At 43.7% G+C, this 25,000-nt stretch overlaps 1 protein-coding gene across 1 annotated transcript in view; it reads left to right on the top strand.

The window, feature by feature from the left end:
- LOC308336017 (uncharacterized protein) overlaps positions 1-25,000 on the top strand; it is a 111,929-nt gene that overhangs the window by 86,495 nt on the left and 434 nt on the right. Inside the window, exons 75-91 of the mRNA XM_080793259.1 lie at positions 1-11; positions 671-783; positions 981-1,052; positions 1,189-1,395; positions 1,754-1,878; positions 1,971-2,166; positions 2,936-3,145; positions 9,597-9,796; positions 10,400-10,558; positions 14,409-14,521; positions 15,058-15,194; positions 15,354-15,484; positions 18,605-18,803; positions 19,545-19,661; positions 19,956-20,029; positions 21,848-21,956; positions 23,862-25,000. The exon at positions 1-11 is cut by the window's left edge and continues 35 nt beyond it; the exon at positions 23,862-25,000 is cut by the window's right edge and continues 434 nt beyond it. Of these exons, the coding sequence (XP_080649385.1) occupies positions 1-11; positions 671-783; positions 981-1,052; positions 1,189-1,395; positions 1,754-1,878; positions 1,971-2,166; positions 2,936-3,145; positions 9,597-9,796; positions 10,400-10,558; positions 14,409-14,521; positions 15,058-15,194; positions 15,354-15,484; positions 18,605-18,803; positions 19,545-19,661; positions 19,956-20,029; positions 21,848-21,956; positions 23,862-23,954 (2,266 nt within the window). The 3' untranslated portion in view covers positions 23,955-25,000. The remainder of the gene's footprint in view (positions 12-670; positions 784-980; positions 1,053-1,188; positions 1,396-1,753; positions 1,879-1,970; positions 2,167-2,935; positions 3,146-9,596; positions 9,797-10,399; positions 10,559-14,408; positions 14,522-15,057; positions 15,195-15,353; positions 15,485-18,604; positions 18,804-19,544; positions 19,662-19,955; positions 20,030-21,847; positions 21,957-23,861) is intronic.

Consider the following 25,000-nt stretch of genomic DNA (forward strand, 5'->3'; position numbering starts at 1 on the left):
ACCCCCCACCAGTAAGCTGTCTGTCTGTCTGTCTGTCTGTCTGTCTGTCTGTCTGTCTGTCTGTCTGTCTGTCTGTCTGTCTGTCTGTCTGTCTGTCTGTCTGTCTCTCATTAACGTGGAGTCACAGCGCCCCCTACCAGGGGGACAGCGGTAGCGCGCTCTGCTCAGTAATGGGTTAAATTAATATGCAAAATGTATAATATCATTCATGACTATGTGATTGGTGTCATTCGTGTACTATTTGACAACGATGTTCCACTAATTCATTTAAGATGTTTCTATGTAGCATTGATACATTAATTTAAGATGTTTCTATGTAGCATTGATACATTCATTGAAGATCTTTCTATGTAGCATTGATACATTAATTTAAGATGTTTCTATGTAGCATTGATACATTCATTGAAGATCTTTCTATGTAGCATTGATACATTAATTTAAGATGTTTCTATGTAGCATTGATACATTCATTGAAGATGTTTCTATGTAGCATTGATACATTAATTTAAGATGTTTCTATGTAGCATTGATACATTCATTGAAGATGTTTCTATGTAGCATTGATACATTCATTTAAGATCTTTCTATGTAGCATGGATACATTAATTTAAGATGTTTAATTGATGAATGAGGCCACGGTGTCAATGTGTAGTCCGGGTCTGCTCTCCAGGTGGGAGAATGGACTACAACAAACATGGCGTCTCGGCTCCAGCTCCCAGGACTCTTCAGTGCTGTGTCCACTGCAAGGGAATGCTGGGAAATGCAGTCAATGTCAGCAAACAGGTATGCACTACGCATGCACGCACACACACACACACACACACACACACACATACACACACACACACACACACACACACACCTTATGTATCTGGTGGATTATGCGTGTTGATTTGTCAAAACTCTGTCTGTCTGTCTATGTAAGAATAAAAATAATACTGTGTGTGTGTGTGTGTGTGTGTGTGTGTGTGTGTGCGTAGGGTCTGACATTCTGTAGTTCGAACTGCTCTGTGCTCTACTCATCTGGTCTGCAGACCGAAGCGGATGACAAGGTACTAGTGCACACACACACACACACACAGGCATGCACGCACACAGGCGCTCACACACACACTTATTGTTGTTTTGTTAAACGTGTATCTGTCTGTTTGTGTGTGTGTGTGTGTGTGTGTGTGTGTGTGTGCACAGGGTCAGAAGTCGGAGGTCGCAGGTCATCAGTACATGAACAACGTCTCGTCCATCACCGTCCACACCCTTCCCGTCTCCTCTCCTAACCTCCTCGTCTCCTCTCCTAACCCCGCCTCCTCCTCGCCAAACCCCGCCCCCTCGACCCCGCCCTCCTTCCCCCCCGCCTCTGCCCTCGCCGTGGAATCCACCGCCAAGGCCGACCTCAAGGTGGGCAGACCTAGACCTAGTCTAGACCTAGACCTAGACCTAGTCCTAGTCTCTCCTCTTCACACCCTTTTGGAACCCCTTTTGGTGTTAGCATCATGTTATGCTTTAGCTATTGGAAAATAGCAGATCTACAAGCTCATAGCGCGCCACCGAGTGGCGCGCTATGAGCTATGTAGGTCTGCTATTTTTTGAAAAATCGTGAAAATGTGCCTCAAATCTTTGAATATATATATATCCTTTTAGAGCGAACTTTGTCCTCAGGTCTAAATGGGTTAAGGAAAATACTGTTTAAACCAAACTATGTCACTTACACTGCCTTCAAACGGAGAGATTGATTGGTCTATTCATTGATTGACAGGTGACAGTGAAGTTGAAGCCCCGCCCACGCACGGTGCCCGGAGGGGAGGAGTTATCATCCCGCCACGGGAAGAGGATGAAGTGCTCTCGTTGGCGCCGCTGGAATATTAGCATCACCCTGCACAGGTTAGCATGTTCGGATCACCCTGCCCAGGTTTTGCCCTGGTGTTAGCCTGTTAGCCTGTTAGCTCACTGTGCTTCTCCTCCGCGTTACCCAGGGGTCATAGCGTGGTGAACGAGGCCGTCTCCATGCCGACGGAGGAGGAAATAGACTCGTTGCTCAGGAAGTTGGGGGCGTGTCTACGACCGGAGCCGTTGCCTAGAGACCAGCGGCGATGCTGCTTCTGTCACCAGCAGGGGGACGGACAGACGGACGGACCGGCCCGGCTGCTCAACCTGGACCTGGACCTATGGGTGAGTCACAAAACCTGGACCTGGACCTATGGGTGATTCACAAAACCTGGACCTGGACCTATGGGTGAGTCCCAAGACCTGGACCTGGACTTATGGGTGAGTCCCAAGACCTGGACCTGGACTTATGGGTGAGTCCCAAGACCTGGACCTGGACTTATGGGTGAGTCCCAAGACCTGGACCTATGGTTGAGTCACAAAACCTGGACCTATGGGTGAGTCACAAAACCTGGACCTATGGGTGAGTCCCAAGACCTGGATCTATGGGTGAGTCCCAAGACCTGGATCTATGGGTGTGTCTGTGGCTCCCGGAACTGAATCCACTATATATACTTAAAGGACAGGCATGTCTGGACCTTCTTGTTGAAGCATGTTCCTTTCTATTGGATTTCAGGTCTGATGACTTTAACCCATTCTGAACGGGTGTCAGCATCACGTTATGCTTTAGCTATTGAAAAATAGCAGATCTACTGTAGGTCTGCTATTTTTTGTAAAATCGAAGAACGACTGACATTTTTAGAATCTGATCTCAGGTCAGAATGGGTTAATCAGACCAGTGTGTGTCCAGTGGAAACCTCGTATGAATCTGATCTCAGGTCAGAATGGGTTAATAATTATGCCTAGTAACTCATCCGTCCATCTCTCTCTCTCTCTCTCTCTCTCTCTCTCTCTCTCTCTCTCTCTCTCTCTCTCTCTCTCTCTCTCTCTCTTCCTCTCTCTCTCTCTCTCTCTCTCTGTCTCTCTCTCTCTCTCTCTCTCTCTCTGTCCGCAGGTCCACCTGAACTGCGCCCTGTGGTCGAGCGAGGTGTACGAGACCCAGGCGGGGGCGCTGATCAACGTGGAGCTGGCGCTGAGGCGCGGCCTGGCCGTCCGCTGCGTCCAGTGTCAGAGGACGGGCGCCACGAGCGGCTGTCAGAGGCTGAGATGCACCAACACCTACCACTTCACCTGCGCCCTGGACGCACACTGCATGTTCTTTAAGGTGAGCACCAACACCTACCACTTCACCTGGAGGCACGCTGCATGTTCTTTAAGGTGAGCACCAACACACCTACCACTTCACCTGGAGGCACATTGCGTGTTCTTTAAGGTGAGCACCAACACACCTACCACTTCACCTGGAGGCACACTGCATGTTCTTTAAGGTGAGCACCAACACACCTACCACTTCATCTGCAAGGTGAGCACCAACACCTGCCACTTCACCTGCGCCCTGGACGCACACTGCATGTTCTTTAAGGTGAGCACCAACACACCTGCCACTTCACCTGGAGGCACACTACAAATGTTAAATTTGTAATACAATAAATCATTGTCTTCGTTTAAGTACTCAACTCAACTATATTTCATGTTATAATATATATTTACTATATATTTCAGGATAAGACCATGCTGTAATATATATTTACTATATATTTCAGGATAAGACCATGTTATAATATATATTTCAGGATAAGACCATGTTATAATAGGTGAAGTAAACATTGAAGATGCTTTGCTACAAGCAGAATCTGCTAGAGCTACTTACAGGTGTTGCAGGTTACAAGTGTTGGTAATCCTCGGTGGATGAATGATCTGAGCATTGCGAGTACCAGCTGTCAGGGTCATCAGCTGGGAGCCATCCTTCCTTGATGTTTCGCCCCTTTCATCCCAGAACATCTCCGGATGGTGGGGCCCGCGGTCAGGGACGTCTCCCTGCCGCTCCCTGCAGCTGGACTCGGGACTATGCATGGCAGGGGCGTCCTACTCCCTGAGCCAGGTCTGAACCTGGCCGCATACCTTCTGCTTCTTGACTGGTTGTCAGTGGGGCTAGGATCCTGCAGGGTTCCAACTGTGGGCTCTCTTCAGCCATATCCATCTGGATGTGGTCTCGGCTACAGTGGCTATCTCCCCAGTGGCTTTCTTCAGTTGCTTGGGATCCAACCCGATCTTTTGCAGGAAGTAGCGCACTGATGTTGCTGGGAAACCACGGCAGCCAACTTCGATGGGGAATAGGGATGCGTGCCATCCTTTGATAAGAGCCTCATCAATCAAATCTTGGTACTTGGCTTTCTTCAATTGGTGAGAGATGCCTAGTCTGTCCTCCCAGGGCACTGTTAGTTCTGCTACCAAGATGGTTTTTGTGGTCCTGGATAGTAGGATCATGTCTGGTCTGAGAGAAGTCACAGCCACCTCTTCTGGAAAAACAAGCTTCTTTTTCAGGTCCACTTGCATCTCCCAGTCAGAAGCTCTGTGTAAAATGGAAGGTGGTTTCTTGGCAGCTCTCCTTGCCTTAGGAGCCTTATCTCCTTGCTTTTGGAATTGGACGACTTCTGGTGGTGGTGCCTGATGTTTGTTGGCCATGGCCCTCTGCAGTTCCGTCCATTTGGCAACTTCTGCAAGGACCTTATCGTGTCTCCATCTGTATCGGCCATCTCCCAGTGCTTTGGGACATCCCGTTAAGATGTGATTCAGTGTACAGAGGGATGCTCCACACTGCTTACAGGACGGATCCTCTTCTTTCCCCCAGATCTTTAGGTTGTTTGGGGTTGGTAAGAGGTCAGCCACTGCACGCAAGAGGAAGGACAGCTTGCCCTGGTCGGTAGCCCAGAGTTCCTTCCAGGACAGTGGACGATCCTGTGCCTTGTCCCACTGCATCCATTGTCCTTGGACTGCAAGCCCCGTCGCCTTTACACGGCGGTCTTCTTCTACTGTCTCTCGGACTCTCTGCACCACAAGTCCTCTCTTTCCTTTGGCGTCAGATTTGCTCCACCTCTTGGTGTTGTAGTGACCAAGTCCCAGTCGCCCTTGACAGACCACCCCGACGATCTCCTGGTGCCTCCAGTGTGCTTCTGCTTCCTTCACTGCTTCCTGGGGTTTCCACTTCCTGCCGCACTTGATGGACTTATTAGCGTGTCTGACTTTCTCATCCTCAGATAGAAGCAGTGTGCTGACTGCTCTTGCTTTAGTGGCTTTGAATTCTTCAACCACTGATGAGACTGGTAGGCGGAGCTTGGATGTCTTGCTGTACAAGTTCACTGCGCTGAAAGATGGGGGGACTCCCAGCCATCTTCGTACAAATTTGCTGCACAGTCTCTCCATTGCCTCCACCTGAGTCATGGGGAAGTCATACAGCAGGAATGGCCATTGCAGTCTAGGTATGATGCCATACTGGAAGCACCACACCTTAAACCTTCCGAGCAGCTGGCTGTTGTCGATCGCCTTGAGCCAAGTGTTTAACTGAGCCACAGTGTTTTGGAGGTTTACACCGTCCTTCAGGGTGCTGTCATAGTTCTTTCCCAGGCATCTGATATCTTGGTCTTGTATGGTTGGGATCTCCGACCCTTGAATACTGAAGATGCTCTTTGTCAGCTTTCCTTTCAGTATACTTAGGCTCCTAGATTTCTTTGGGTTGAATTGCATTCGTGACCAGGTGGCCATCTTCTCCAGAGCGCTTAGGATCCAGCGTGTTCCTTGGATCGATGGAGTCATCACCGTTACATCATCCATGAAAGCTCTGCAGGATGGGTGTCTTGTGTCATCGTTTGCTTTTGGTCCTCTACATTGCATTCCTGCTGCCTTTAGTAGGAGGTCCATGGCAGCCACGAACAGTACCACAGATATTGTGCATCCTGCCATGATGCCCTTCTCAAGTCTCTGCCATTTGGTGGTGGTATCTCCCACAGTGAACCTCATCTTCAGTGAATCCATGTGAGACATCACCAGCTTGGTTACCTCAGATGGGACTTGGTAGTGTGCCAATGATTTTTGGATCAACTGGTGGGGTACGCTTGGGTAGGCTTTGGCGAGATCTAGCCATACGACTGAGAGAGTGTTCTTATTACTCTTTGCTTCCTTGATGATCTGGCTGATCGCTGATGTATGCTCCAGACATCCGGAGAATCCTGGGACTCCTCCTTTTTGGACACTTGTGTCCACATACTTGTTGGTGATTAGGTAAGATGTTAATCGTTTTGCAATGATGGCCCAGAATATCTTCCCTTCAACATCTAGGAGGGAGATCTCTCGAAATTGGTCAAGTCCTGATGAGTTCAGTTCTTTGGGGACAAAACATCCCTCGGCGAGTGTCCAGAGCCAGGGTTCCTGTTTCTTTTTCCAGAGCGTCCTGATAAGCTTTGCCAGCATCTTCAGAAGCAATGGACAGTTTTTGTAGATCTTATAAGTGGTGCCTGATGGTCCTGGGGCAGATCCTGCTCTGGCTTTCTCCACTACTGTCCTTACATCATCGAGGGTGAAGTCTCCCATGTTAAAGGGGGTGTGTGGCTTGAGTATTGGCAGATGGAATGGGCAGTCCTCCAGTGGAATATCTCTGCTGGGGTCACTATGGGCTGCTGCCACACTATCCTCCACTTCTTCCTTTGAACATGTTAGTCTTCCACTTTTTGGCTTTCCAAGAATGTTGGCTGTAAACTGGAAGGGATTGTTGAAGAAGGTCTTCCTCTGTCTACGCTTCTCACTCTGCTTTCTCCGGCTTGTCTCTGTTCTTCGAAGGTTGATTAGGGTTTTCCGCAGCTCTGAGCTTAGCTCGTTCAGGGCTGCTTTCTCCTCGTTGTCTGCTTTCCGCCATCTTTTCTTGAGGGTTCTTAGTTGTTTCCGCAGCTCTGTGATCTGGCGCTGCCTTCTACTAGGACCTGAAGGTGGCTTGACCACTGGGCCTTCCTTCACGCCGAAGGTATCCTGGCATGCCTGATACACAAGTTGCACCATGGTCTTCATCTTTTTGGTTGCATCTCCTTTCAGGACGTTGTCCAGAGTGATACTCAAATCTTCATCCAATTGACGCCATCTGCGGTCTGTTGCTGGTGGTAAATTCAGCCGAGGTTTCCTCTCGAAGCCCTCCAACCTCTCGGATTCACCCCCTCTTGTGCTCTGAGCTGGTTCAGCAGGGAGGTCTGGGGCACTGTGGTTTGCCTCCTGGCCCTGGTCCTCCTCCGTCGACTGACAAGCACTGCTAGTAAACTCAGAGATAGCTCTCTGGGTCATAACAGGTGCTTTGCGTTGCTGTAGTTGCTCTTTGCACTTTGTCTTGCCTTGGTGAATCTTTACGCCATGCTCATTCTTGAACATTCTGCCGCAGTTGTTACATCTTCTCTGGGCTTCACCCTCCTGTCTTGCTGCATCCGATCTCGTAGTTCTTTGTCCGTTGTCCGGGTCATTAGCCGTGTGATCCGTCCTTTCTGGCAGATTATCCTCCCCCCCTCCTCGGTCTGCCTGGGGGTATTCTCTTTGATTTGTACTAGTAGCTTGTTTGTGCAGTGCTTCGGGGTGCTAACCCTAACACTATTGCGTGCCGTCTTTCCGTGCTGTCATCCATTCTTTCTTGGATGTCTGTGGGTCTTCCCCCACCGCCAATGGGCCTTTCCCCATGGTCTAGACAATACAGGTGAAGTAAACATTGAAGATGCTTTGCTACAAGCAGAATCTGCTAGAGCTACTTACAGGTGTTGCAGGTTACAAGTGTTGGTAATCCTCGGTGGATGAATGATCTGAGCATTGCGAGTACCAGCTGTCAGGGTCATCAGCTGGGAGCCATCCTTCCTTGATGTTTCGCCCCTTTCATCCCAGAACATCTCCGGATGGTGGGGCCCGCGGTCAGGGACGTCTCCCTGCCGCTCCCTGCAGCTGGACTCGGGACTATGCATGGCAGGGGCGTCCTACTCCCTGAGCCAGGTCTGAACCTGGCCGCATACCTTCTGCTTCTTGACTGGTTGTCAGTGGGGCTAGGATCCTGCAGGGTTCCAACTGTGGGCTCTCTTCAGCCATATCCATCTGGATGTGGTCTCGGCTACAGTGGCTATCTCCCCAGTGGCTTTCTTCAGTTGCTTGGGATCCAACCCGATCTTTTGCAGGAAGTAGCGCACTGATGTTGCTGGGAAACCACGGCAGCCAACTTCGATGGGGAATAGGGATGCGTGCCATCCTTTGATAAGAGCCTCATCAATCAAATCTTGGTACTTGGCTTTCTTCAATTGGTGAGAGATGCCTAGTCTGTCCTCCCAGGGCACTGTTAGTTCTGCTACCAAGATGGTTTTTGTGGTCCTGGATAGTAGGATCATGTCTGGTCTGAGAGAAGTCACAGCCACCTCTTCTGGAAAAACAAGCTTCTTTTTCAGGTCCACTTGCATCTCCCAGTCAGAAGCTCTGTGTAAAATGGAAGGTGGTTTCTTGGCAGCTCTCCTTGCCTTAGGAGCCTTATCTCCTTGCTTTTGGAATTGGACGACTTCTGGTGGTGGTGCCTGATGTTTGTTGGCCATGGCCCTCTGCAGTTCCGTCCATTTGGCAACTTCTGCAAGGACCTTATCGTGTCTCCATCTGTATCGGCCATCTCCCAGTGCTTTGGGACATCCCGTTAAGATGTGATTCAGTGTACAGAGGGATGCTCCACACTGCTTACAGGACGGATCCTCTTCTTTCCCCCAGATCTTTAGGTTGTTTGGGGTTGGTAAGAGGTCAGCCACTGCACGCAAGAGGAAGGACAGCTTGCCCTGGTCGGTAGCCCAGAGTTCCTTCCAGGACAGTGGACGATCCTGTGCCTTGTCCCACTGCATCCATTGTCCTTGGACTGCAAGCCCCGTCGCCTTTACACGGCGATATATATTTACTATATATTTCAGGATAAGACCATGCTGTAATATATATTTACTATATATTTCAGGATAAGACCATGCTGTAATATATATTTACTATATATTTCAGGATAAGACCACGCTGTAATATATATTTACTATATATTTCAGGATAAGACCATGTTATAATGTATATTTCAGGATAAGACCATGCTGTAATATATATTTACTATATATTTCAGGATAAGACCATGTTGTAATATATATTTACTATATATTTCAGGATAAGACCATGCTGTAATATATATTTACTATATATTTCAGGATAAGACCATGCTGTAATATATATTTACTATATATTTCAGGATAAGACCATGGTGTAATATATATTTATTATATATTTTAGGATAAGACCATGTTATAATATATATATTTATTATATTTCAGGATAAGACCATGTTATAATATATATATTTATTACATATTTCATGATAAGACCATGTTGTAATATATATATTTACTATATATTTCAGGATAAGACCATGCTGTAATATATATTTACTATATATTTCAGGATAAGACCATGCTGTAATATATATTTACTATATATTTCAGGATAAGACCATGCTGTAATATATATTTACTATATATTTCAGGATAAGACCATGTTATAATATATATATTTACTATATATTTCAGGATAAGACCATGCTGTAATATATATTCACTATATATTTCAGGATAAGACCATTTTATAATATATATATTTACTATATATTTCAGGATAAGACCATGCTGTGATATATATTTACTATATATTTCAGGATAAGACCATGTTATAATATATATATTTACTATATATTTCAGGATAAGACCATGCTGTGCCACCTCCACAAGCCCAGGACGTCTGGTCCCTCCTCCCCTTGCTCTCCGCCGGGCGCCGCCGCTGCCCCTCCCCCCTCCGTGACCTCCGACCCCTACGACGCTGAGCTGCGTAGCTTCAGCGTGCTGCGCCGGGTCTTCGTGCAGCGAGACGAGGCGCGCCAGATCGCCGCCGTCGTCCAACGGTCAGTCCTGGACGGATCCGTGTTGTTAGACCCATTTTAAACAAAATGTTCTTCGCGAATCAGCCTTTCTGTGTGGAGTTTGCATGTTCTCCCCGTGTCCCCCTAGGGTAGGTACCCTCACATGTTCTCCCCGTGTCCCCTAGGGTAGGTAGGTCACCACCGGAGTGGTGGTCACCTCACCACGGAAAATCCAGACTATGAATAGGCCTTAACGCTGCAATACCAAGATAAACGCTTTTGGTATTGCAGCGATTGTCAAATATATACCAAATTCGTCCACTATGTCCATTTGGCCTCAGGGTTTCCCCTGGGTGCCTTCTCTATTCATATATACTCTAAGCCTGGAACCCCCTCAAGGACCACTGGTGGTCCCTGGACTCTGATGCTGATGATGATGTAATGTGATTGACAGGTCTGATGATGTAATGTGATTGACAGGTCTGATGTAATGTGATTGACAGGTCTGATGATGTAATAATGTGATTGACAGGTCTGATGATGTAATGTGATTGACAGGTCTGATGATGTCATTTGATTGACAGGTCTGATGATGATGTAATAATGTGATTGACAGGTCTGATGATGATGTAATTTGATTGACAGGTCTGACAGGCGCCACACGTTCCGCGTGGGCAGCCTGCTGTTCCGCGCGGTGGGCAGGCTCCTCCCACAGCAGCTGGCCTCCTTCCACAGCCAATCGGCGATCTACCCCGTGGGTTACCATGCCAACCGCATCTACTGGAGCATGCGCCACGGCAACAGGTGAGTGGGAGGGGCCAATCACTTATATATTATAAAACTATTTAAACAGGTGAGTGGGAGGGGCCAATCACTTATATATTATAAAACTATTTAAACAGGTGAGTGGGAGGGGCCAATCACTTATATATTATAAAACTATTTAAACATGTGAGTGGGAGGGGCCAATCACTTATATATTATAAAACTATTTAAACAGGTGAGTGGGAGGGGCCAATCACTTATATATTATAAAACTATTTAAACAGGTGAGTGGGAGGGGCCAATCACTTATATATTATAAAACTATTTAAACATGTGAGTGGGAGGGGCCAATCACTTATATATTATAAAACTATTTAAACAGGTGAGTGGGAGGGGCCAATCACTTATATATTATAAAACTATTTAAACATGTGAGTGGGAGGGGCCAATCACTTATATTAAACTATTTAAACAGGTGAGTGGGAGGGGCCAATCACTTATATATTATAAAACTATTTAAACAGGTGAGTGGGAGGGGCCAATCATTTATATTAAACTATTTAAACAGGTGAGTGGGAGGGGCCAATCACTTATATATTATGAAACTATTTAAACAGGTGAGTGGGAGGGGCCAATCATTTATATATTATAAAACTATTTAAACAGGTGAGTGGGAGGGGCCAATCATTTATATATTATAAAACTATTTAAACAGGTGAGTGGGAGGGGCCAATCACTTATATATTATGAAACTATTTAAACAGGTGAGTGGGAGGGGCCAATCATTTATATATTATAAAACTATTTAAACAGGTGAGTGGGAGGGGCCAATCATTTATATATTATAAAACTATTTAAACAGGTGAGTGGGAGGGGCCAATCATTTATATATTATAAAACTATTTAAACAGGTGAGTGGGAGGGGCCAATCACTTATATATTATGAAACTATTTAAACAGGTGAGTGGGAGGGGCCAATCATTTATATATTATAAAACTATTTAAACAGGTGAGTGGGAGGGGCCAATCACTTATATATTATGAAACTATTTAAACAGGTGAGTGGGAGGGGCCAATCACTTATATATTATAAAACTATTTAAACAGGTGAGTGGGAGGGGCCAATCACTTATATATTATAAAACTATTTAAACAGGTGAGTGGGAGGGGCCAATCACTTATATATTATAAAACTATTTAAACAGGTGAGTGGGAGGGGCCAATCACTTATATATTATAAAACTATTTAAACAGGTGAGTGGGAGGGGCCAATCATTTATATTAAACTATTTAAACAGGTGAGTGGGAGGGGCCAATCACTTATATATTATGAAACTATTTAAACAGGTGAGTGGGAGGGGCCAATCACTTATATATTATAAAACTATTTAAACAGGTGAGTGGGAGGGGCCAATCACTTATATATTATAAAACTATTTAAACAGGTGAGTGGGAGGGGCCAATCACTTATATATTATAAAACTATTTCATTTCATTTCATTTCATATTTATTTATTTCATTTCAGTTTGGTTTTCACATACTTATATTCATTTTACATATATATTTTTTTTTTTTACATATTCCAAAACTGAAAAGAAAAGGAGCAGGAAGAAGATAAATCTTATTTATACCTGCCCCTATCAAAATAAAAAAATAAAACAACTAACAACTAAACCCTAACCCTAACCCTCACCCTAACCCTAAAAAAGAGAACAACAAGACGAAATAACATAGAGCTCAACAAGAGAACAAACAAAAACAAAACAAAACAACGCTAAGGGAACAAAATAACACTTATCTAACCTTCTCGTTCATATTTTAACATTCTTTCCTTTTTAAACACTTTCTTAAACTGAAACACTGTTGTACAACTCTTCAACTCCTGGTTTTGTGAATTCCATAATTTTATACCTGTGACAGAAGTGCACATTTGTTTTAGTGTAGTCCGGGCGAACAGATGTTTAAAATCATGTCTTCTTCTGTGGTTCTCATCCTCTGAGCTAAACACAAATGACTTCTGTAACTGTATTGGTAATGATCTGTTTTTCGCTCTAAACACCACCAATAATGTACGTAATTCAACCAAATCCATGATTTTTAAAACACCTGATAACATAAAAAGCCTATTGGTGTGTGCTCTGAAGTCTTCTTTATACATGATTCTTAACGCTCTTTTTTGTAACATTATCAAGGGAGTCATATTACTCTTGAATGAGTTGCCCCATACTTCCAGACAGTAAATAAAATATGGTAAAACCAGTGTACAATACAACATCCTCAATAAATTCGTATCCAAATCATATTTTACTTTGTTCAAAATAAAAATACTTTTTGCCACCTTGGCTTTTATATATGCTATATGATTTTTCCATGATAATTTCTCATCTAATATAACACCCAAAAACCTAAATTCATTCACTCTTTCAATATTCACTCCATCTATAGAGAGAGTAATTTCATCCTTTTTCCTATTAGAGAAAATCATAAACTTGGTTTTCTTCAAATTCAATGATAACTTATTTTTATTAAACCATTTTTTTAATTTATCCATTTCACTTGTAATACTTTCTGCTACCTTTTTTAAGTTATCCATTTAAACAGGTGAGTGGGAGGGGCCAATCACTTATATATTATAAAACTATTTAAACAGGTGAGTGGGAGGGGCCAATCACTTATATATTATAAAACTATTTAAACAGGTGAGTGGGAGGGGCCAATCACTTATATATTATGAAACTATTTAAACAGGTGAGTGGGAGGGGCCAATCACTTATATATTATAAAACTATTTAAACAGGTGAGTGGGAGGGGCCAATCACTTATATATTATGAAACTATTTAAACAGGTGAGTGGGAGGGGCCAATCATTTATATTATAAAACTATTTAAACAGGTGAGTGGGAGGGGCCAATCACTTATATATTATAAAACTATTTAAACAGGTGAGTGGGAGGGGCCAATCACTTATATATTATAAAACTATTTAAACAGGTGAGTGGGAGGGGCCAATCACTTATATATTATAAAACTATTTAAACAGGTGAGTGGGAGGGGCCAATCACTTATATTAAACTATTTAAACAGGTGAGTGGGAGGGGCCAATCACTTATATATTATAAAACTATTTAAACATGTGAGTGGGAGGGGCCAATCACTTATATTAAACTATTTAAACAGGTGAGTGGGAGGGGCCAATCACTTATATTAAACTATTTAAACAGGTGAGTGGGAGGGGCCAATCACTTATATTAAACTATTTAAACAGGTGAGTGGGAGGGGCCAATCACTTATATATTATAAAACTATTTAAACAGGTGAGTGGGAGGGGCCAATCACTTATATTAAACTATTTAAACAGGTGAGTGGGAGGGGCCAATCACTTATATATTATAAAACTATTTAAACAGGTGAGTGGGAGGGGCCAATCACTAATATATTATAAAACTATTTAAACCGGTGAGTGGGAGGGGCCAATCACTTATATATTATGAAACTATTTAAACAGGTGAGTGGGAGGGGCCAATCATTTATATATTATAAAACTATTTAAACAGGTGAGTGGGAGGGGCCAATCACTAATAGATTTATATTAAACTATTTAAACAGGTACGTAAACAAAGACAAAGAAATTTGATTTAGACAAAGTAAAACTTCACTAAACTCTCTCTCTCTCTCTCTCTCCCTCTCTCTCTCTATCTGTCTCTCTCTCTCTCTCTCTCTCCCCTCTCTCTCTCTCTCTCTCCCCTCTCTCTCTCTCTCTCTCTCTCTCTCTATCTGTCTCTCTCTCTCTCTCTCTCTCTCTCTCTCTCTCTCTCTCTCTCCCTCTCTCTCTCTCTCTCTCCCCTCTCTCTCTCTCTCTCCCTGTGTGTCTCTATGTCTCTCTACCAGGAGGTGTAAGTACGTGTGCTCCATAGAGGACAATGAAGGGCGTCCTCTCTTCAAGATCAAAGTGGTGGAGAAAGGTCACGATGACATCACCCTCTGTGGCCCCACCCCCAAAGGTATGACATCACAACGTGGGGGGGGGGTGGGGGGTGTTCCTCAGGGCAGCTTACTGGGACCCCCAAGGGCCCCCACACGGTTAAACCCATTCTGAGCGGGGAACCCCTTTTGGTGTTCGCATTACGTTATGCTTTAGCTATTGAAAAATAGCAGATCTACAAGCTCATAGCGCGCCACGCTACGAGCTTGTAGGTCTGCTATTTTTTGAAAAATCAAAGAACGACTGACACATGGAAACATAAGATTTTTCAGAAAACTGTCAGGATGTAGAAGACATTTTTTAGAATCTGATCCCAGTGTTGATTTCGTCGACAATAGCAGATCTACAAGCTCACACAGCGTCCAGCGGTGTCAGAAACAGGTCCATATTAACCCTCTCCTCTCCCTGTCTGTCTGTCTGTCTGTCTCCAGCGGTGTGGGACCAGGTCCATATTAACCCTCTCCTCCCTGTCTGTCTGTCTGTCTCCAGCGGTGTGGGACCAGGTCCATATTAACCCTCTCCTCCCTGTCTGTCTGTCTGTGTGTGTGTCTCCAGCGGTGTGGGACCAGGTTCTGGGCCCGGTCTCAGAGCTGCGTCAGGAGCTCCAGACTCTCAAACTGTTTCCGGTTTATCTGAAAGGCGAAGATCTGTTCGGCCTGACCGCGTCCCCCGTGACCCGCATCATAGAGTCTGTAAGTGCACGCACACACGCACACACGGTGCACGCACGCACGCACACACGGTGCACGCACGCACACACGCATGATAAACACATAATACCGTATCTTTACCTGACAAACTGTGTGTGTGTGTGTGTGTGTGTGTGTGTGTTTGTGTGTGTGTGTGTCCAGCTGCCAGGTGTGGAGTCCTGTGAGCGCTACACGTTCCGCTTCGGGCGGAACCCGTTGATGGAGTGGCCTCTGGCCTTCAACCCCACAGGGTCGGCCCGCTCTGAACCCAAACCCTACGTCATCACCAAGAGGTAGGTTCTGAACCCACATTCACACACCTTTACATAGATGGTGCATTACATTCACCCATTCACACACCTTTACATAGACTGTGCATTACATTCACACATTCACACACCTTTACATAGATGGTGCATTACATTCACCCATTCACACACCTTTACATAGACTGTGCATTACATTCACACATTCACACACCTTTACATAGATGGTGCATTACATTCACCCATTCACACACCTTTACATAGATTGTGCATTACATTCACCCATTCACACACCTTTACATAGATTGTGCATTACATTCACCCATTCACACACCTTTACATAGATGGTGCATTACATTCACCCATTCACACACCTTTACATAGATTGTGCATTACATTCACCCATTCACACACCTTTACATAGATTGTGCATTACATTCACCCATTCACACACTGATGGTGGAGATAACCATGCAAGGCACCAAACCAGCACATCAGGAGCAATCAGGGGTTCAGAGTCTTGCTCAAGGACACTTCCACACTAACTAGTAACTCCTGGGGGAAGAGCACCACAGGGTTCGAACCGGGAACCTTGCGGTTCCCCATCCGGCCACTCACAGAGGAGTCGCCCCAAAAAAAGGAGAAAAAGACAAAAATGGAATGATAATATTTATATGAATAAAGGTTGAAATATATAGGCTGTCCAGCCGTGCTGGAATGAGCATGACGGAACAGCATATTTTCAGACGGGGGGTCGGTGGCCAAATACATACAATTCTGGGGGTCCTTGACATGGAAATGTTTGAGAACTACCGACATAGAAACATAGGGTTTGAGAACTACCGACATAGAAACATAGGGTTTGAGAACTACCGACATAGAAACATAGGGTTTGAGAACTACCGACATAGAAACATAGGGTTTGAGAACTACCGACATAGAAACATAGGGTTTGAGAACTACCGACATAGAAACATAGGGTTTGAGAACTACCGACATAGAAACATAGGGTTTGAGAACTACCGACATAGAAACATAGGGTTCGAGAACTACCGACATAGAAACATAGGGTTTGAGAACTACCGACATAGAAACATAGGGTTTGAGAACTACCGACATAGAAACATAGGGTTCGAGAACTACCGACATAGAAACATAGGGTTCGAGAACTACCGACATAGAAACATAGGGTTCGAGAACTACCGACATAGAAACATAGGGTTTGAGAACTACCGACATAGAAACATAGGGTTCGAGAACTACCGACATAGAAACATAGGGTTTGAGAACTACCGACATAGAAACATAGGGTTCGAGAACTACCGACATAGAAACATAGGGTTCGAGAACTACCGACATAGAAACATAGGGTTTGAGAACTACCGACATAGAAACATAGGGTTTGAGAACTACCGACATAGAAACATAGGGTTTGAGAACTACCGACATAGAAACATAGGGTTTGAGAACTACCGACATAGAAACATAGGGTTTGAGAACTACCGACATAGAAACATAGGGTTCGAGAACTACCGACATAGAAACATAGGGTTTGAGAACTACCGACATAGAAACATAGGGTTCGAGAACTACCGACATAGAAACATAGGGTTTGAGAACTACCGACATAGAAACATAGGGTTTGAGAACTACCGACATAGAAACATAGGGTTCGAGAACTACCGACATAGAAACATAGGGTTCGAGAAGTACCGACATAGAAACATAGGGTTTGAGAACTACCGACATAGAAACATAGGGTTTGAGAACTACCGACATAGAAACATAGGGTTTGAGAACTACCGACATAGAAACATAGGGTTCGAGAACTACCGACATAGAAACATAGGGTTCGAGAACTACCGACATAGAAACATAGGGTTTGAGAACTACCGACATAGAAACATAGGGTTCGAGAACTACCGACATAGAAACATAGGGTTCGAGAACTACCGGCATAGAAACATAGGGTTTGAGAACTACCGACATAGAAACATAGGGTTTGAGAACTACCGACATAGAAACATAGGGTTTGAGAACTACTGACATAGAAACATAGGGTTCGAGAACTACCGACATAGAAACATAGGGTTTGAGAACTACCGACATAGAAACATAGGGTTTGAGAACTACCGACATAGAAACATAGGGTTTGAGAACTACCGACATAGAAACATAGGGTTCGAGAACTACCGACATAGAAACATAGGGTTCGAGAACTACCGACATAGAAACATAGGGTTTGAGAACTACCGACATAGAAACATAGGGTTTGAGAACTACCGACATAGAAACATAGGGTTTGAGAACTACCGACATAGAAACATAGGGTTTGAGAACTACCGACATAGAAACATAGGGTTTGAGAACTACCGACATAGAAACATAGGGTTCGAGAACTACCGACATAGAAACATAGGGTTTTAACCCTGTGAGAACCAGTGATATAGAAACATGGGTTTTTTTCATAAAACTCTCAGGATTTAGAAAACTTTTTTTTGTTTTAATTTTGACGTCAGGCCTAAATGGGGTTTATTAACTCATTTTGGTATTAGCATTATGCTTTGCTTTAGCTATTGAAGCGACTGACATAGAAGACATTTTTATAATCTGGTCTCAGGTCAGAATGAAAACTGTCAGGATGTAGAAGAACATTTTTATAATCTGGTCTCAGGTCAGAATGAAAACTGTCAGGATGTAGAAGAACATTTTTATAATCTGGTCTCAGGTCAGAATGAAAACTGTCAGGATGTAGAAGAACATTTTTATAATCTGGTCTCAGGTCAGAATGAAAACTGTCAGGATGTAGAAGAACATTTTTATAATCTGGTCTCAGGTCAGAATGAAAACTGTCAGGATGTAGAAGAACATTTTTATAATCTGGTCTCAGGTCAGAATGAAAACTGTCAGGATGTAGAAGACATTTTTATAATCTGGTCTCAGGTCAGAATGGAAAACTGTCAGGATGTAGAGGAACATTTATAGAATCTGGTCTCAGGTCAGAATGGAAAACTGTCAGGATGTAGAGGAACATTTATAGAATCTGGTCTCAGGTCAGAATGAAAACTGTCAGGATGTACTCTTAAGACATTTTTTTTAAATCTGATCTCAGGTCAGTGGATGTAACGTTAATTAACTCTTTTCCAGGCCGTACCTGAGCAGCGTGGCCCCCAGGTGCCAGGGGTCGGTGGGGTCAATCGTGGGCGTGGTCCCGGGGGTGGTCTCCCTGTTGCCCGGCGACTGGACGCCCGGGGGTCACCAGGGGCGCCACTCCAAGGCCGCTCAGTACCGACGGATGAAGAGCGAATGGAAGACCAACGTTTACCTGGCCCGCTCCAGAATACAGGTACTCCATTACATCACAGGTACTCCATTACATCACAGGTACTCCATTATATCAGAGGTACTCCATTACATCAGAAGTACTCCATTACATCAGAGGTACTCCATTACATCAGAAGTACTCCATTACATCACAGGTACTCCATTACATCAGAGGTACTCCATTACATCAGAAGTACTCCATTACATCAGAGATATATAATGATATCCCACCCCGGCGATTATATATTTCTATATATTTTTTTCAGGGTCTAGGTTTATATATTTCTATATATTTCAGGGCCTAGGTCTGTATGCTGCCAAAGACATAGTTTATATATATATTTATCTATATATTTCAGGGCTTAGGTCTGTATGCTGCCAGAGACATAGAGACATATCGTTTATATATATTTATATATATATTTCAGGGCCTAGGTCTATATATTTATCTATATATTTCAGGGCCTAGGTCTGTATGCTGCCAGAGACATATCGTTTATATATATTTCAGGGCCTAGGTCTCTATGCTGCCAGAGACATAGAGACATATCGTTTATATATATTTCAGGGCCTAGGTCTGTATGCTGACAGAGACATAGAGTTTATATATATTTCTCTATATATTTCAGGGCCTAGGTCTGTATGCTGCCAGAGACAGATACATAGAGTTTATATATATTTCTCTATATATTTCAGGGCCTAGGTCTGTATGCTGCCAGAGACAGAGACATAGAGTTTATATATATTTCTCTATATATTTCAGGGCCTAGGTCTGTATGCTGCCAGAGACATAGAGAAACACAACATGGTCATTGAGTACATCGGCGCCATCATCAGGAGCGAAGTGGCAAACAGGAAGGAACGCGTCTACGAGTCCCAGGTACGCACGCACACACGCACACACACACACAGGCACACACGCACACACGCACACACGCACACACGCACACACACACGCACACACACCCTCATTGTTTACCTGCTATCTTATAGTTCACGTTCCCAGTACACTATGAAGATAATATGCGTACAAGTGCACATGCTGATTGTGTGTGTGTGTGTGTGTGTGTGTGTGTGTGTGTGTGTGTGTGTGTGTGTGTGTGTGTGTGTGTGTGTGTGTGTGTGTGTGTGTGTGTGTGTGTGTGTGTGTGTGTGTGCGCGCGTGTGTTTGTAGAATCGTGGAGTCTACATGTTCCGTATCGACAATGAGTTTGTCATCGACGCAACGATCACAGGAGGACCAGCAAGGTAACTCTCCTCCTTTCTTTGTAATTTTGAAAAGCAGAGAATCGTAGCTTCAAATGTACATATTGGTTGTTCAGTTTGACCCACCGGTTCTGGAGATATGGCTTATAGAGTAACGTCTGGCAGAGAAACAGAGAGTTGAGAAAACAGGCTTGAAAAGGTTCACTTCTGTGGACTCTAACATTACACCTATACTGTAGCTACATGTTTAAGCATTTATTTCATATTTACATGTCTTCTGTGGACTCTAACATTACACCTAGCTACATGTTTAAGCATTTATTTCATATTTACATGTCTTCTGTGGTCTCTAACATTACACCTATAGCTACATGTTTAAGCATTTATTTCATATTTACATGTCTTCTGTGGTCTCTAACATTACACCTAGCTACATGTTTAAGCATTTATTTCATATTTACATGTCGATTTCATTTCATTGTTTTCTCCTCTCCTGAACACTTAGTCTTGTTTTCTCCTCTCCTCAACACTTAGTCTTGTTTTCTCATCTCCTCAACACTTAGTCTTGTTTTCTCCTCTCAACACTTAGTCTTGTTTTCTCCTCTCCTCAACACTTAGTCTTGTTTTCTCCTCTCATCAACACTTAGTCTTGTTTTCTCCTCTCCTCAACACTTAGTCTTGTTTTCTCCTCTCCTCAACACTTAGTCTTGTTTTCTCCTCTCAACACTTAGTCTTGTTTTCTCCTCTCCTCAACACTTAGTCTTGTTTTCTCCTCTCAACACTTAGTCTTGTTTTCTCCTCTCAACACTTAGTCTTGTTTTCTCCTCTCCTCAACACTTAGTCTTGTTTTCTCCTCTCCTCAACACTTAGTCTTGTTTTCTCCTCTCCTCAACAGTTAGTCTTGTTTTCTCCTCTCCTCAACACTTAGTCTTGTTTTCTCCTCTCCTCAACACTTAGTCTTGTTTTCTCCTCTCCTCAACAGCTAGTCTTGTTTTCTCCTCTCCTCAACACTTAGTCTTGTTTTCTCCTCTCCTCAACACTTAGTCTTGTTTTCTCCTCTCCTCAACACTTAGTCTTGTGTTCTCCTCTCCTCAACACTTAGTCTTGTTTTCTCCTCTCCTCAACAGTTAGTCTTGTTTTCTCCTCTCCTCAACACTTAGTCTTGTTTTCTCCTCAACACTTAGTCTTGTTTTCTCCTCTCCTCAACAGTTAGTCTTGTTTTCTCCTCTCCTCAACAGTTAGTCTTGTTTTCTCCTCTCCTCAACACTTAGTCTTGTTTTCTCCTCTCCTCAACACTTAGTCTTGTGTTCTCCTCTCCTCAACACTTAGTCTTGTTTTCTCCTCTCCTCAACACTTAGTCTTGTTTTCTCCTCTCCTCAACACTTAGTCTTGTTTTCTCCTCTCCTCAACACTTAGTCTTGTTTTCTCCTCTCCTCAACACTTAGTCTTGTTTTCTCCTCTCCTCAACACTTAGTCTTGTTTTCTCCTCTCCTCAACACTTAGTCTTGTTTTCTCCTCTCCTCAACACTTAGTCTTGTTTTCTCCTCTCCTCAACACTTAGTCTTGTTTTCTCCTCTCCTCAACACTTAGTCTTGTTTTCTCCTCTCCTCAACAGTTAGTCTTGTTTTCTCCTCTCCTCAACACTTAGTCTTGTTTTCTCCTCTCCTCAACACTTAGTCTTGTTTTCTCCTCTCCTCAACACTTAGTCTTGTTTTCTCCTCTCCTCAACACTTAGTCTTGTTTTCTCCTCTCCTCAACACTTTTACATATTGATTCTATATTGATGAGGTGATTCATATTGATCACTGTGTTAACGTATTGATTACTGATCACTGTGTTAACGTATTGATTACTGATCAGGTACATCAACCACTGCTGCTCTCCTAACTGCATCACGGAGGTAGTCACCGTGGAGAAGGAACAGAAGATCATCATCAGCTCCTGCCGTCGAATCCAGAGAGGAGAGGAGGTGAATATGATCTATAGATCTGTTAATCTGTAATCCAGAGAGAGGAGGTGAATATGATCTATAGATCTGTTAATCTGTAATCCAGAGAGGAGGTGAATATGATCTATAGATCTGTTGATCTGTAATCTAGATGGATCTGTGGTTCTGTTGATCTATGATGTTGACACGGGACCAAATGGGTGCATATCGTCCGTCCGACACCCTAACCCTAAACCCTAACCCTAAACCCGCACGTGGAAGACACATACAGTATGTCAGAGCTACGGGTGAGTCTTAACCGATTTAGGGCTGATTCATATTCCTATTTTACCGCTGTTTCGGCGCTGTAGAGCCGAAATTATTTCGGCTCGTCAGAAATTGTCAGTAGCACCGAAGAGCCGACTTTAGGACGGTACCCTAGCTAGAAACTATGCGCAGCTGCGCGACATGAGACTAATTACTTAGAGCGACAGAGAGAGAGAGAGAGAGGAGTGTGTGCGTCAATTTAACAAAGGTGCAGACGATCAGAAATCAGTAGAGAGCGATCAACGTTTGCGCTGTACTCTATGTCGTATTGAAGTGGACTCGGACCCAGCCTTATTTTTTCTCCCTGGAAATAAAAACGTCTGGGTTTCCGAGGTTAGAAAACATGCCCGGCAGTCCGATGTGTTTTAAACGGCCTCGCGAGTCGGACCGGTGCATTTCGGACCGTTGGTTTCGTCATACCGACATAATGTTTTCCCTGGAAACCGAATCCCGCCGTGTAGCCTCCCGCAGCCTTCTGACGCGACGGGAAGAAACCAACGCATGTTTTAACCACCAGGGGGGAGCAATGTAAACTTAATTAACCCATTCTGACCTGAGATCAGATTCTTCTACATCCAGTTTTCTGAAAAAGCTATGTTTCTATGTCAGTCGTTCGGTTTCTGAGCGGTGCAACCACTCCAAGGAACAGCAATGTCCGTGTTCACCTATGTGTTGGTTAATGAGCACCAGTATGACTATTAGTACCAGTAGGGGCGCTATTGTGCCAGAAACAGAGAGAGTGCTGCACTGTTGCCTGCTAATGACAATTTACAATTTAGGCATTTAGCAGACGCTCTTAATCCACAGCGATTTACATTAAGCAAGAACAAAAAAGCATTTATCATGAAATATGCGTAAGCTAAGAAAGTAACAGTGGAGTGGAATATCTATATAATGAAACTATAAATATAAACTATACATATATACTATTATGCTATACATATGTACTATGACGTGCTATGACTACATACAATGCAATTATAGTGCTGTCTAATGAGGGAGAGAGAGAGGGTTGCACCACTCAGTTCACACAGGTGTGATTTTTCAAAAATAGCAGACCTACAAGCTCATAGCGTGCCACCGAGTGGCGCGCTATGAGCTTGTAGGTCTGCTATTTTTGAAAAATCGAAGAACGACCGACATTTTTAGAATCTGATCTCAGGTCAGAATGGGTTCATCAGACCAGTGTGTTGTCCAGTGGAAACCTCGTATGAATCTGATCTCAGGTCAGAATGGGTTCATCAGACCAGTAGTGTGTTGTCCAGTGGAAACCTCGTATGAATCTGATCTCAGGTCAGAATGAGATAATATACACACAATATTGACTAACCAGTCAAACATTGGGTGAATCAGATCAGCATCGTGAATTAATCCGTGTGTGTGTGTGTGTGCGTGTGTGCGTGTGTGTGTGTGTGTGTGTGTGTGTGTGTGTGTGTGTGTGTGTGTGTGTGTGTGTGTGTGTGTGTGTGTGTGTGTGTGTGTGTGTGTGTGTGTGTGTGTGTGTGTGTGTGTGTGTGTGTGTGTGTGTGTGTGTGTGTGTGTGTGTGTGTGTGTGTGTGTGTGTGTGTGTGTGTGTGTGTGTGTGTGTGTGTGCGTGCGTGCGTGCGTGCGTGTGTGTAGTTGTCGTACGACTACAAATTCGACCTGGAAGACGATCAACACAAGATCCCATGCCACTGTGGAGCGCTCAACTGTAGGAAATGGATGAACTGAACACATGCACATATGCACACACGCACGCACACACACGCGCACACGCAAGCACGCACACTTTCCAGGTTGCATTCCTATACCGTGGTCTGACGGACAGCTGCCAGCCGGTCGTTGAAGTGACTCCACTTCATCAAACGATAATGAATAAAACACCGGTTATAATATAAGAGATTTTTTTTATTGTTGTTATTTGTTATTATTATTTTCTTGTGTACCGCTAAACGCGGGCGCTTTGGATTGGTCGTACCGATCCGAGGGGAGGAGCTTAGAGTGGAAAAAGGGGGGGTGTGGCTCTAAGGAGAGGGGGAGTGGCTAAAAAAAAAAACCCCACCTTATGATACTACTTATGACCTTATGACCCCTGATTCACGCGGAGGCTGGTCCTCTGGCACGCGCATACGCACATACGCACACACACACACGCACACACACACACACACACGCACACACGTGTACATATTAATAATTGATCAATCAGTGATGTACAGAATCTGCTCCAGAAGGGAATTATTCGCGTTGCACTAAAAAAAGAAAAACGTTAATTAATTAAAAAATAAAACATTAATTAATAGAAACGGAATAAAGATTAAAAAAAATAAAACTAATCCTATTATAAAATGTTTTATTTCTGTTTTGTTTGTTTTTGTTTTTTTGTATTTATTTTCCAGGCTGTAAAATCTTTTACAAAAAAAAAAACTAACTGACCAAAATCTACCTTAAAAAAGAAAAAAGCAAAGAAAAGAAAAAAGGAAAAAAAAGTGTGAGATTGTAATTCCGGTTTGTCTGTCGTTAACGATGTATTTAACGAGCCAGGGGAGTGTATACAATCTGTAAAGAATAATAATAAGAATAAGAATACAAAGAATGAAAATATTTTTGTTGTATTTTTCACTTTGTTTAGTTTTTTTTCCCCGGATGTTGTCGTGTTGTTGCCGTGACAACCAAACCCGTTTGTGACGGCGGGCGCCTTTTTTCTTTTTTTTTTTTTTCTTCTTTTGTTTTATCTTGGGGCGGCTCACGGGATTGGACAACGCAGAGAGTCATGT

The sequence above is a fragment of the Protomyctophum bolini genome, assembly GCF_963924005.1.
Source record: "Protomyctophum bolini genome assembly, chromosome: 21".
Lineage (NCBI taxonomy): Eukaryota > Metazoa > Chordata > Actinopteri > Myctophiformes > Myctophidae > Protomyctophum > Protomyctophum bolini.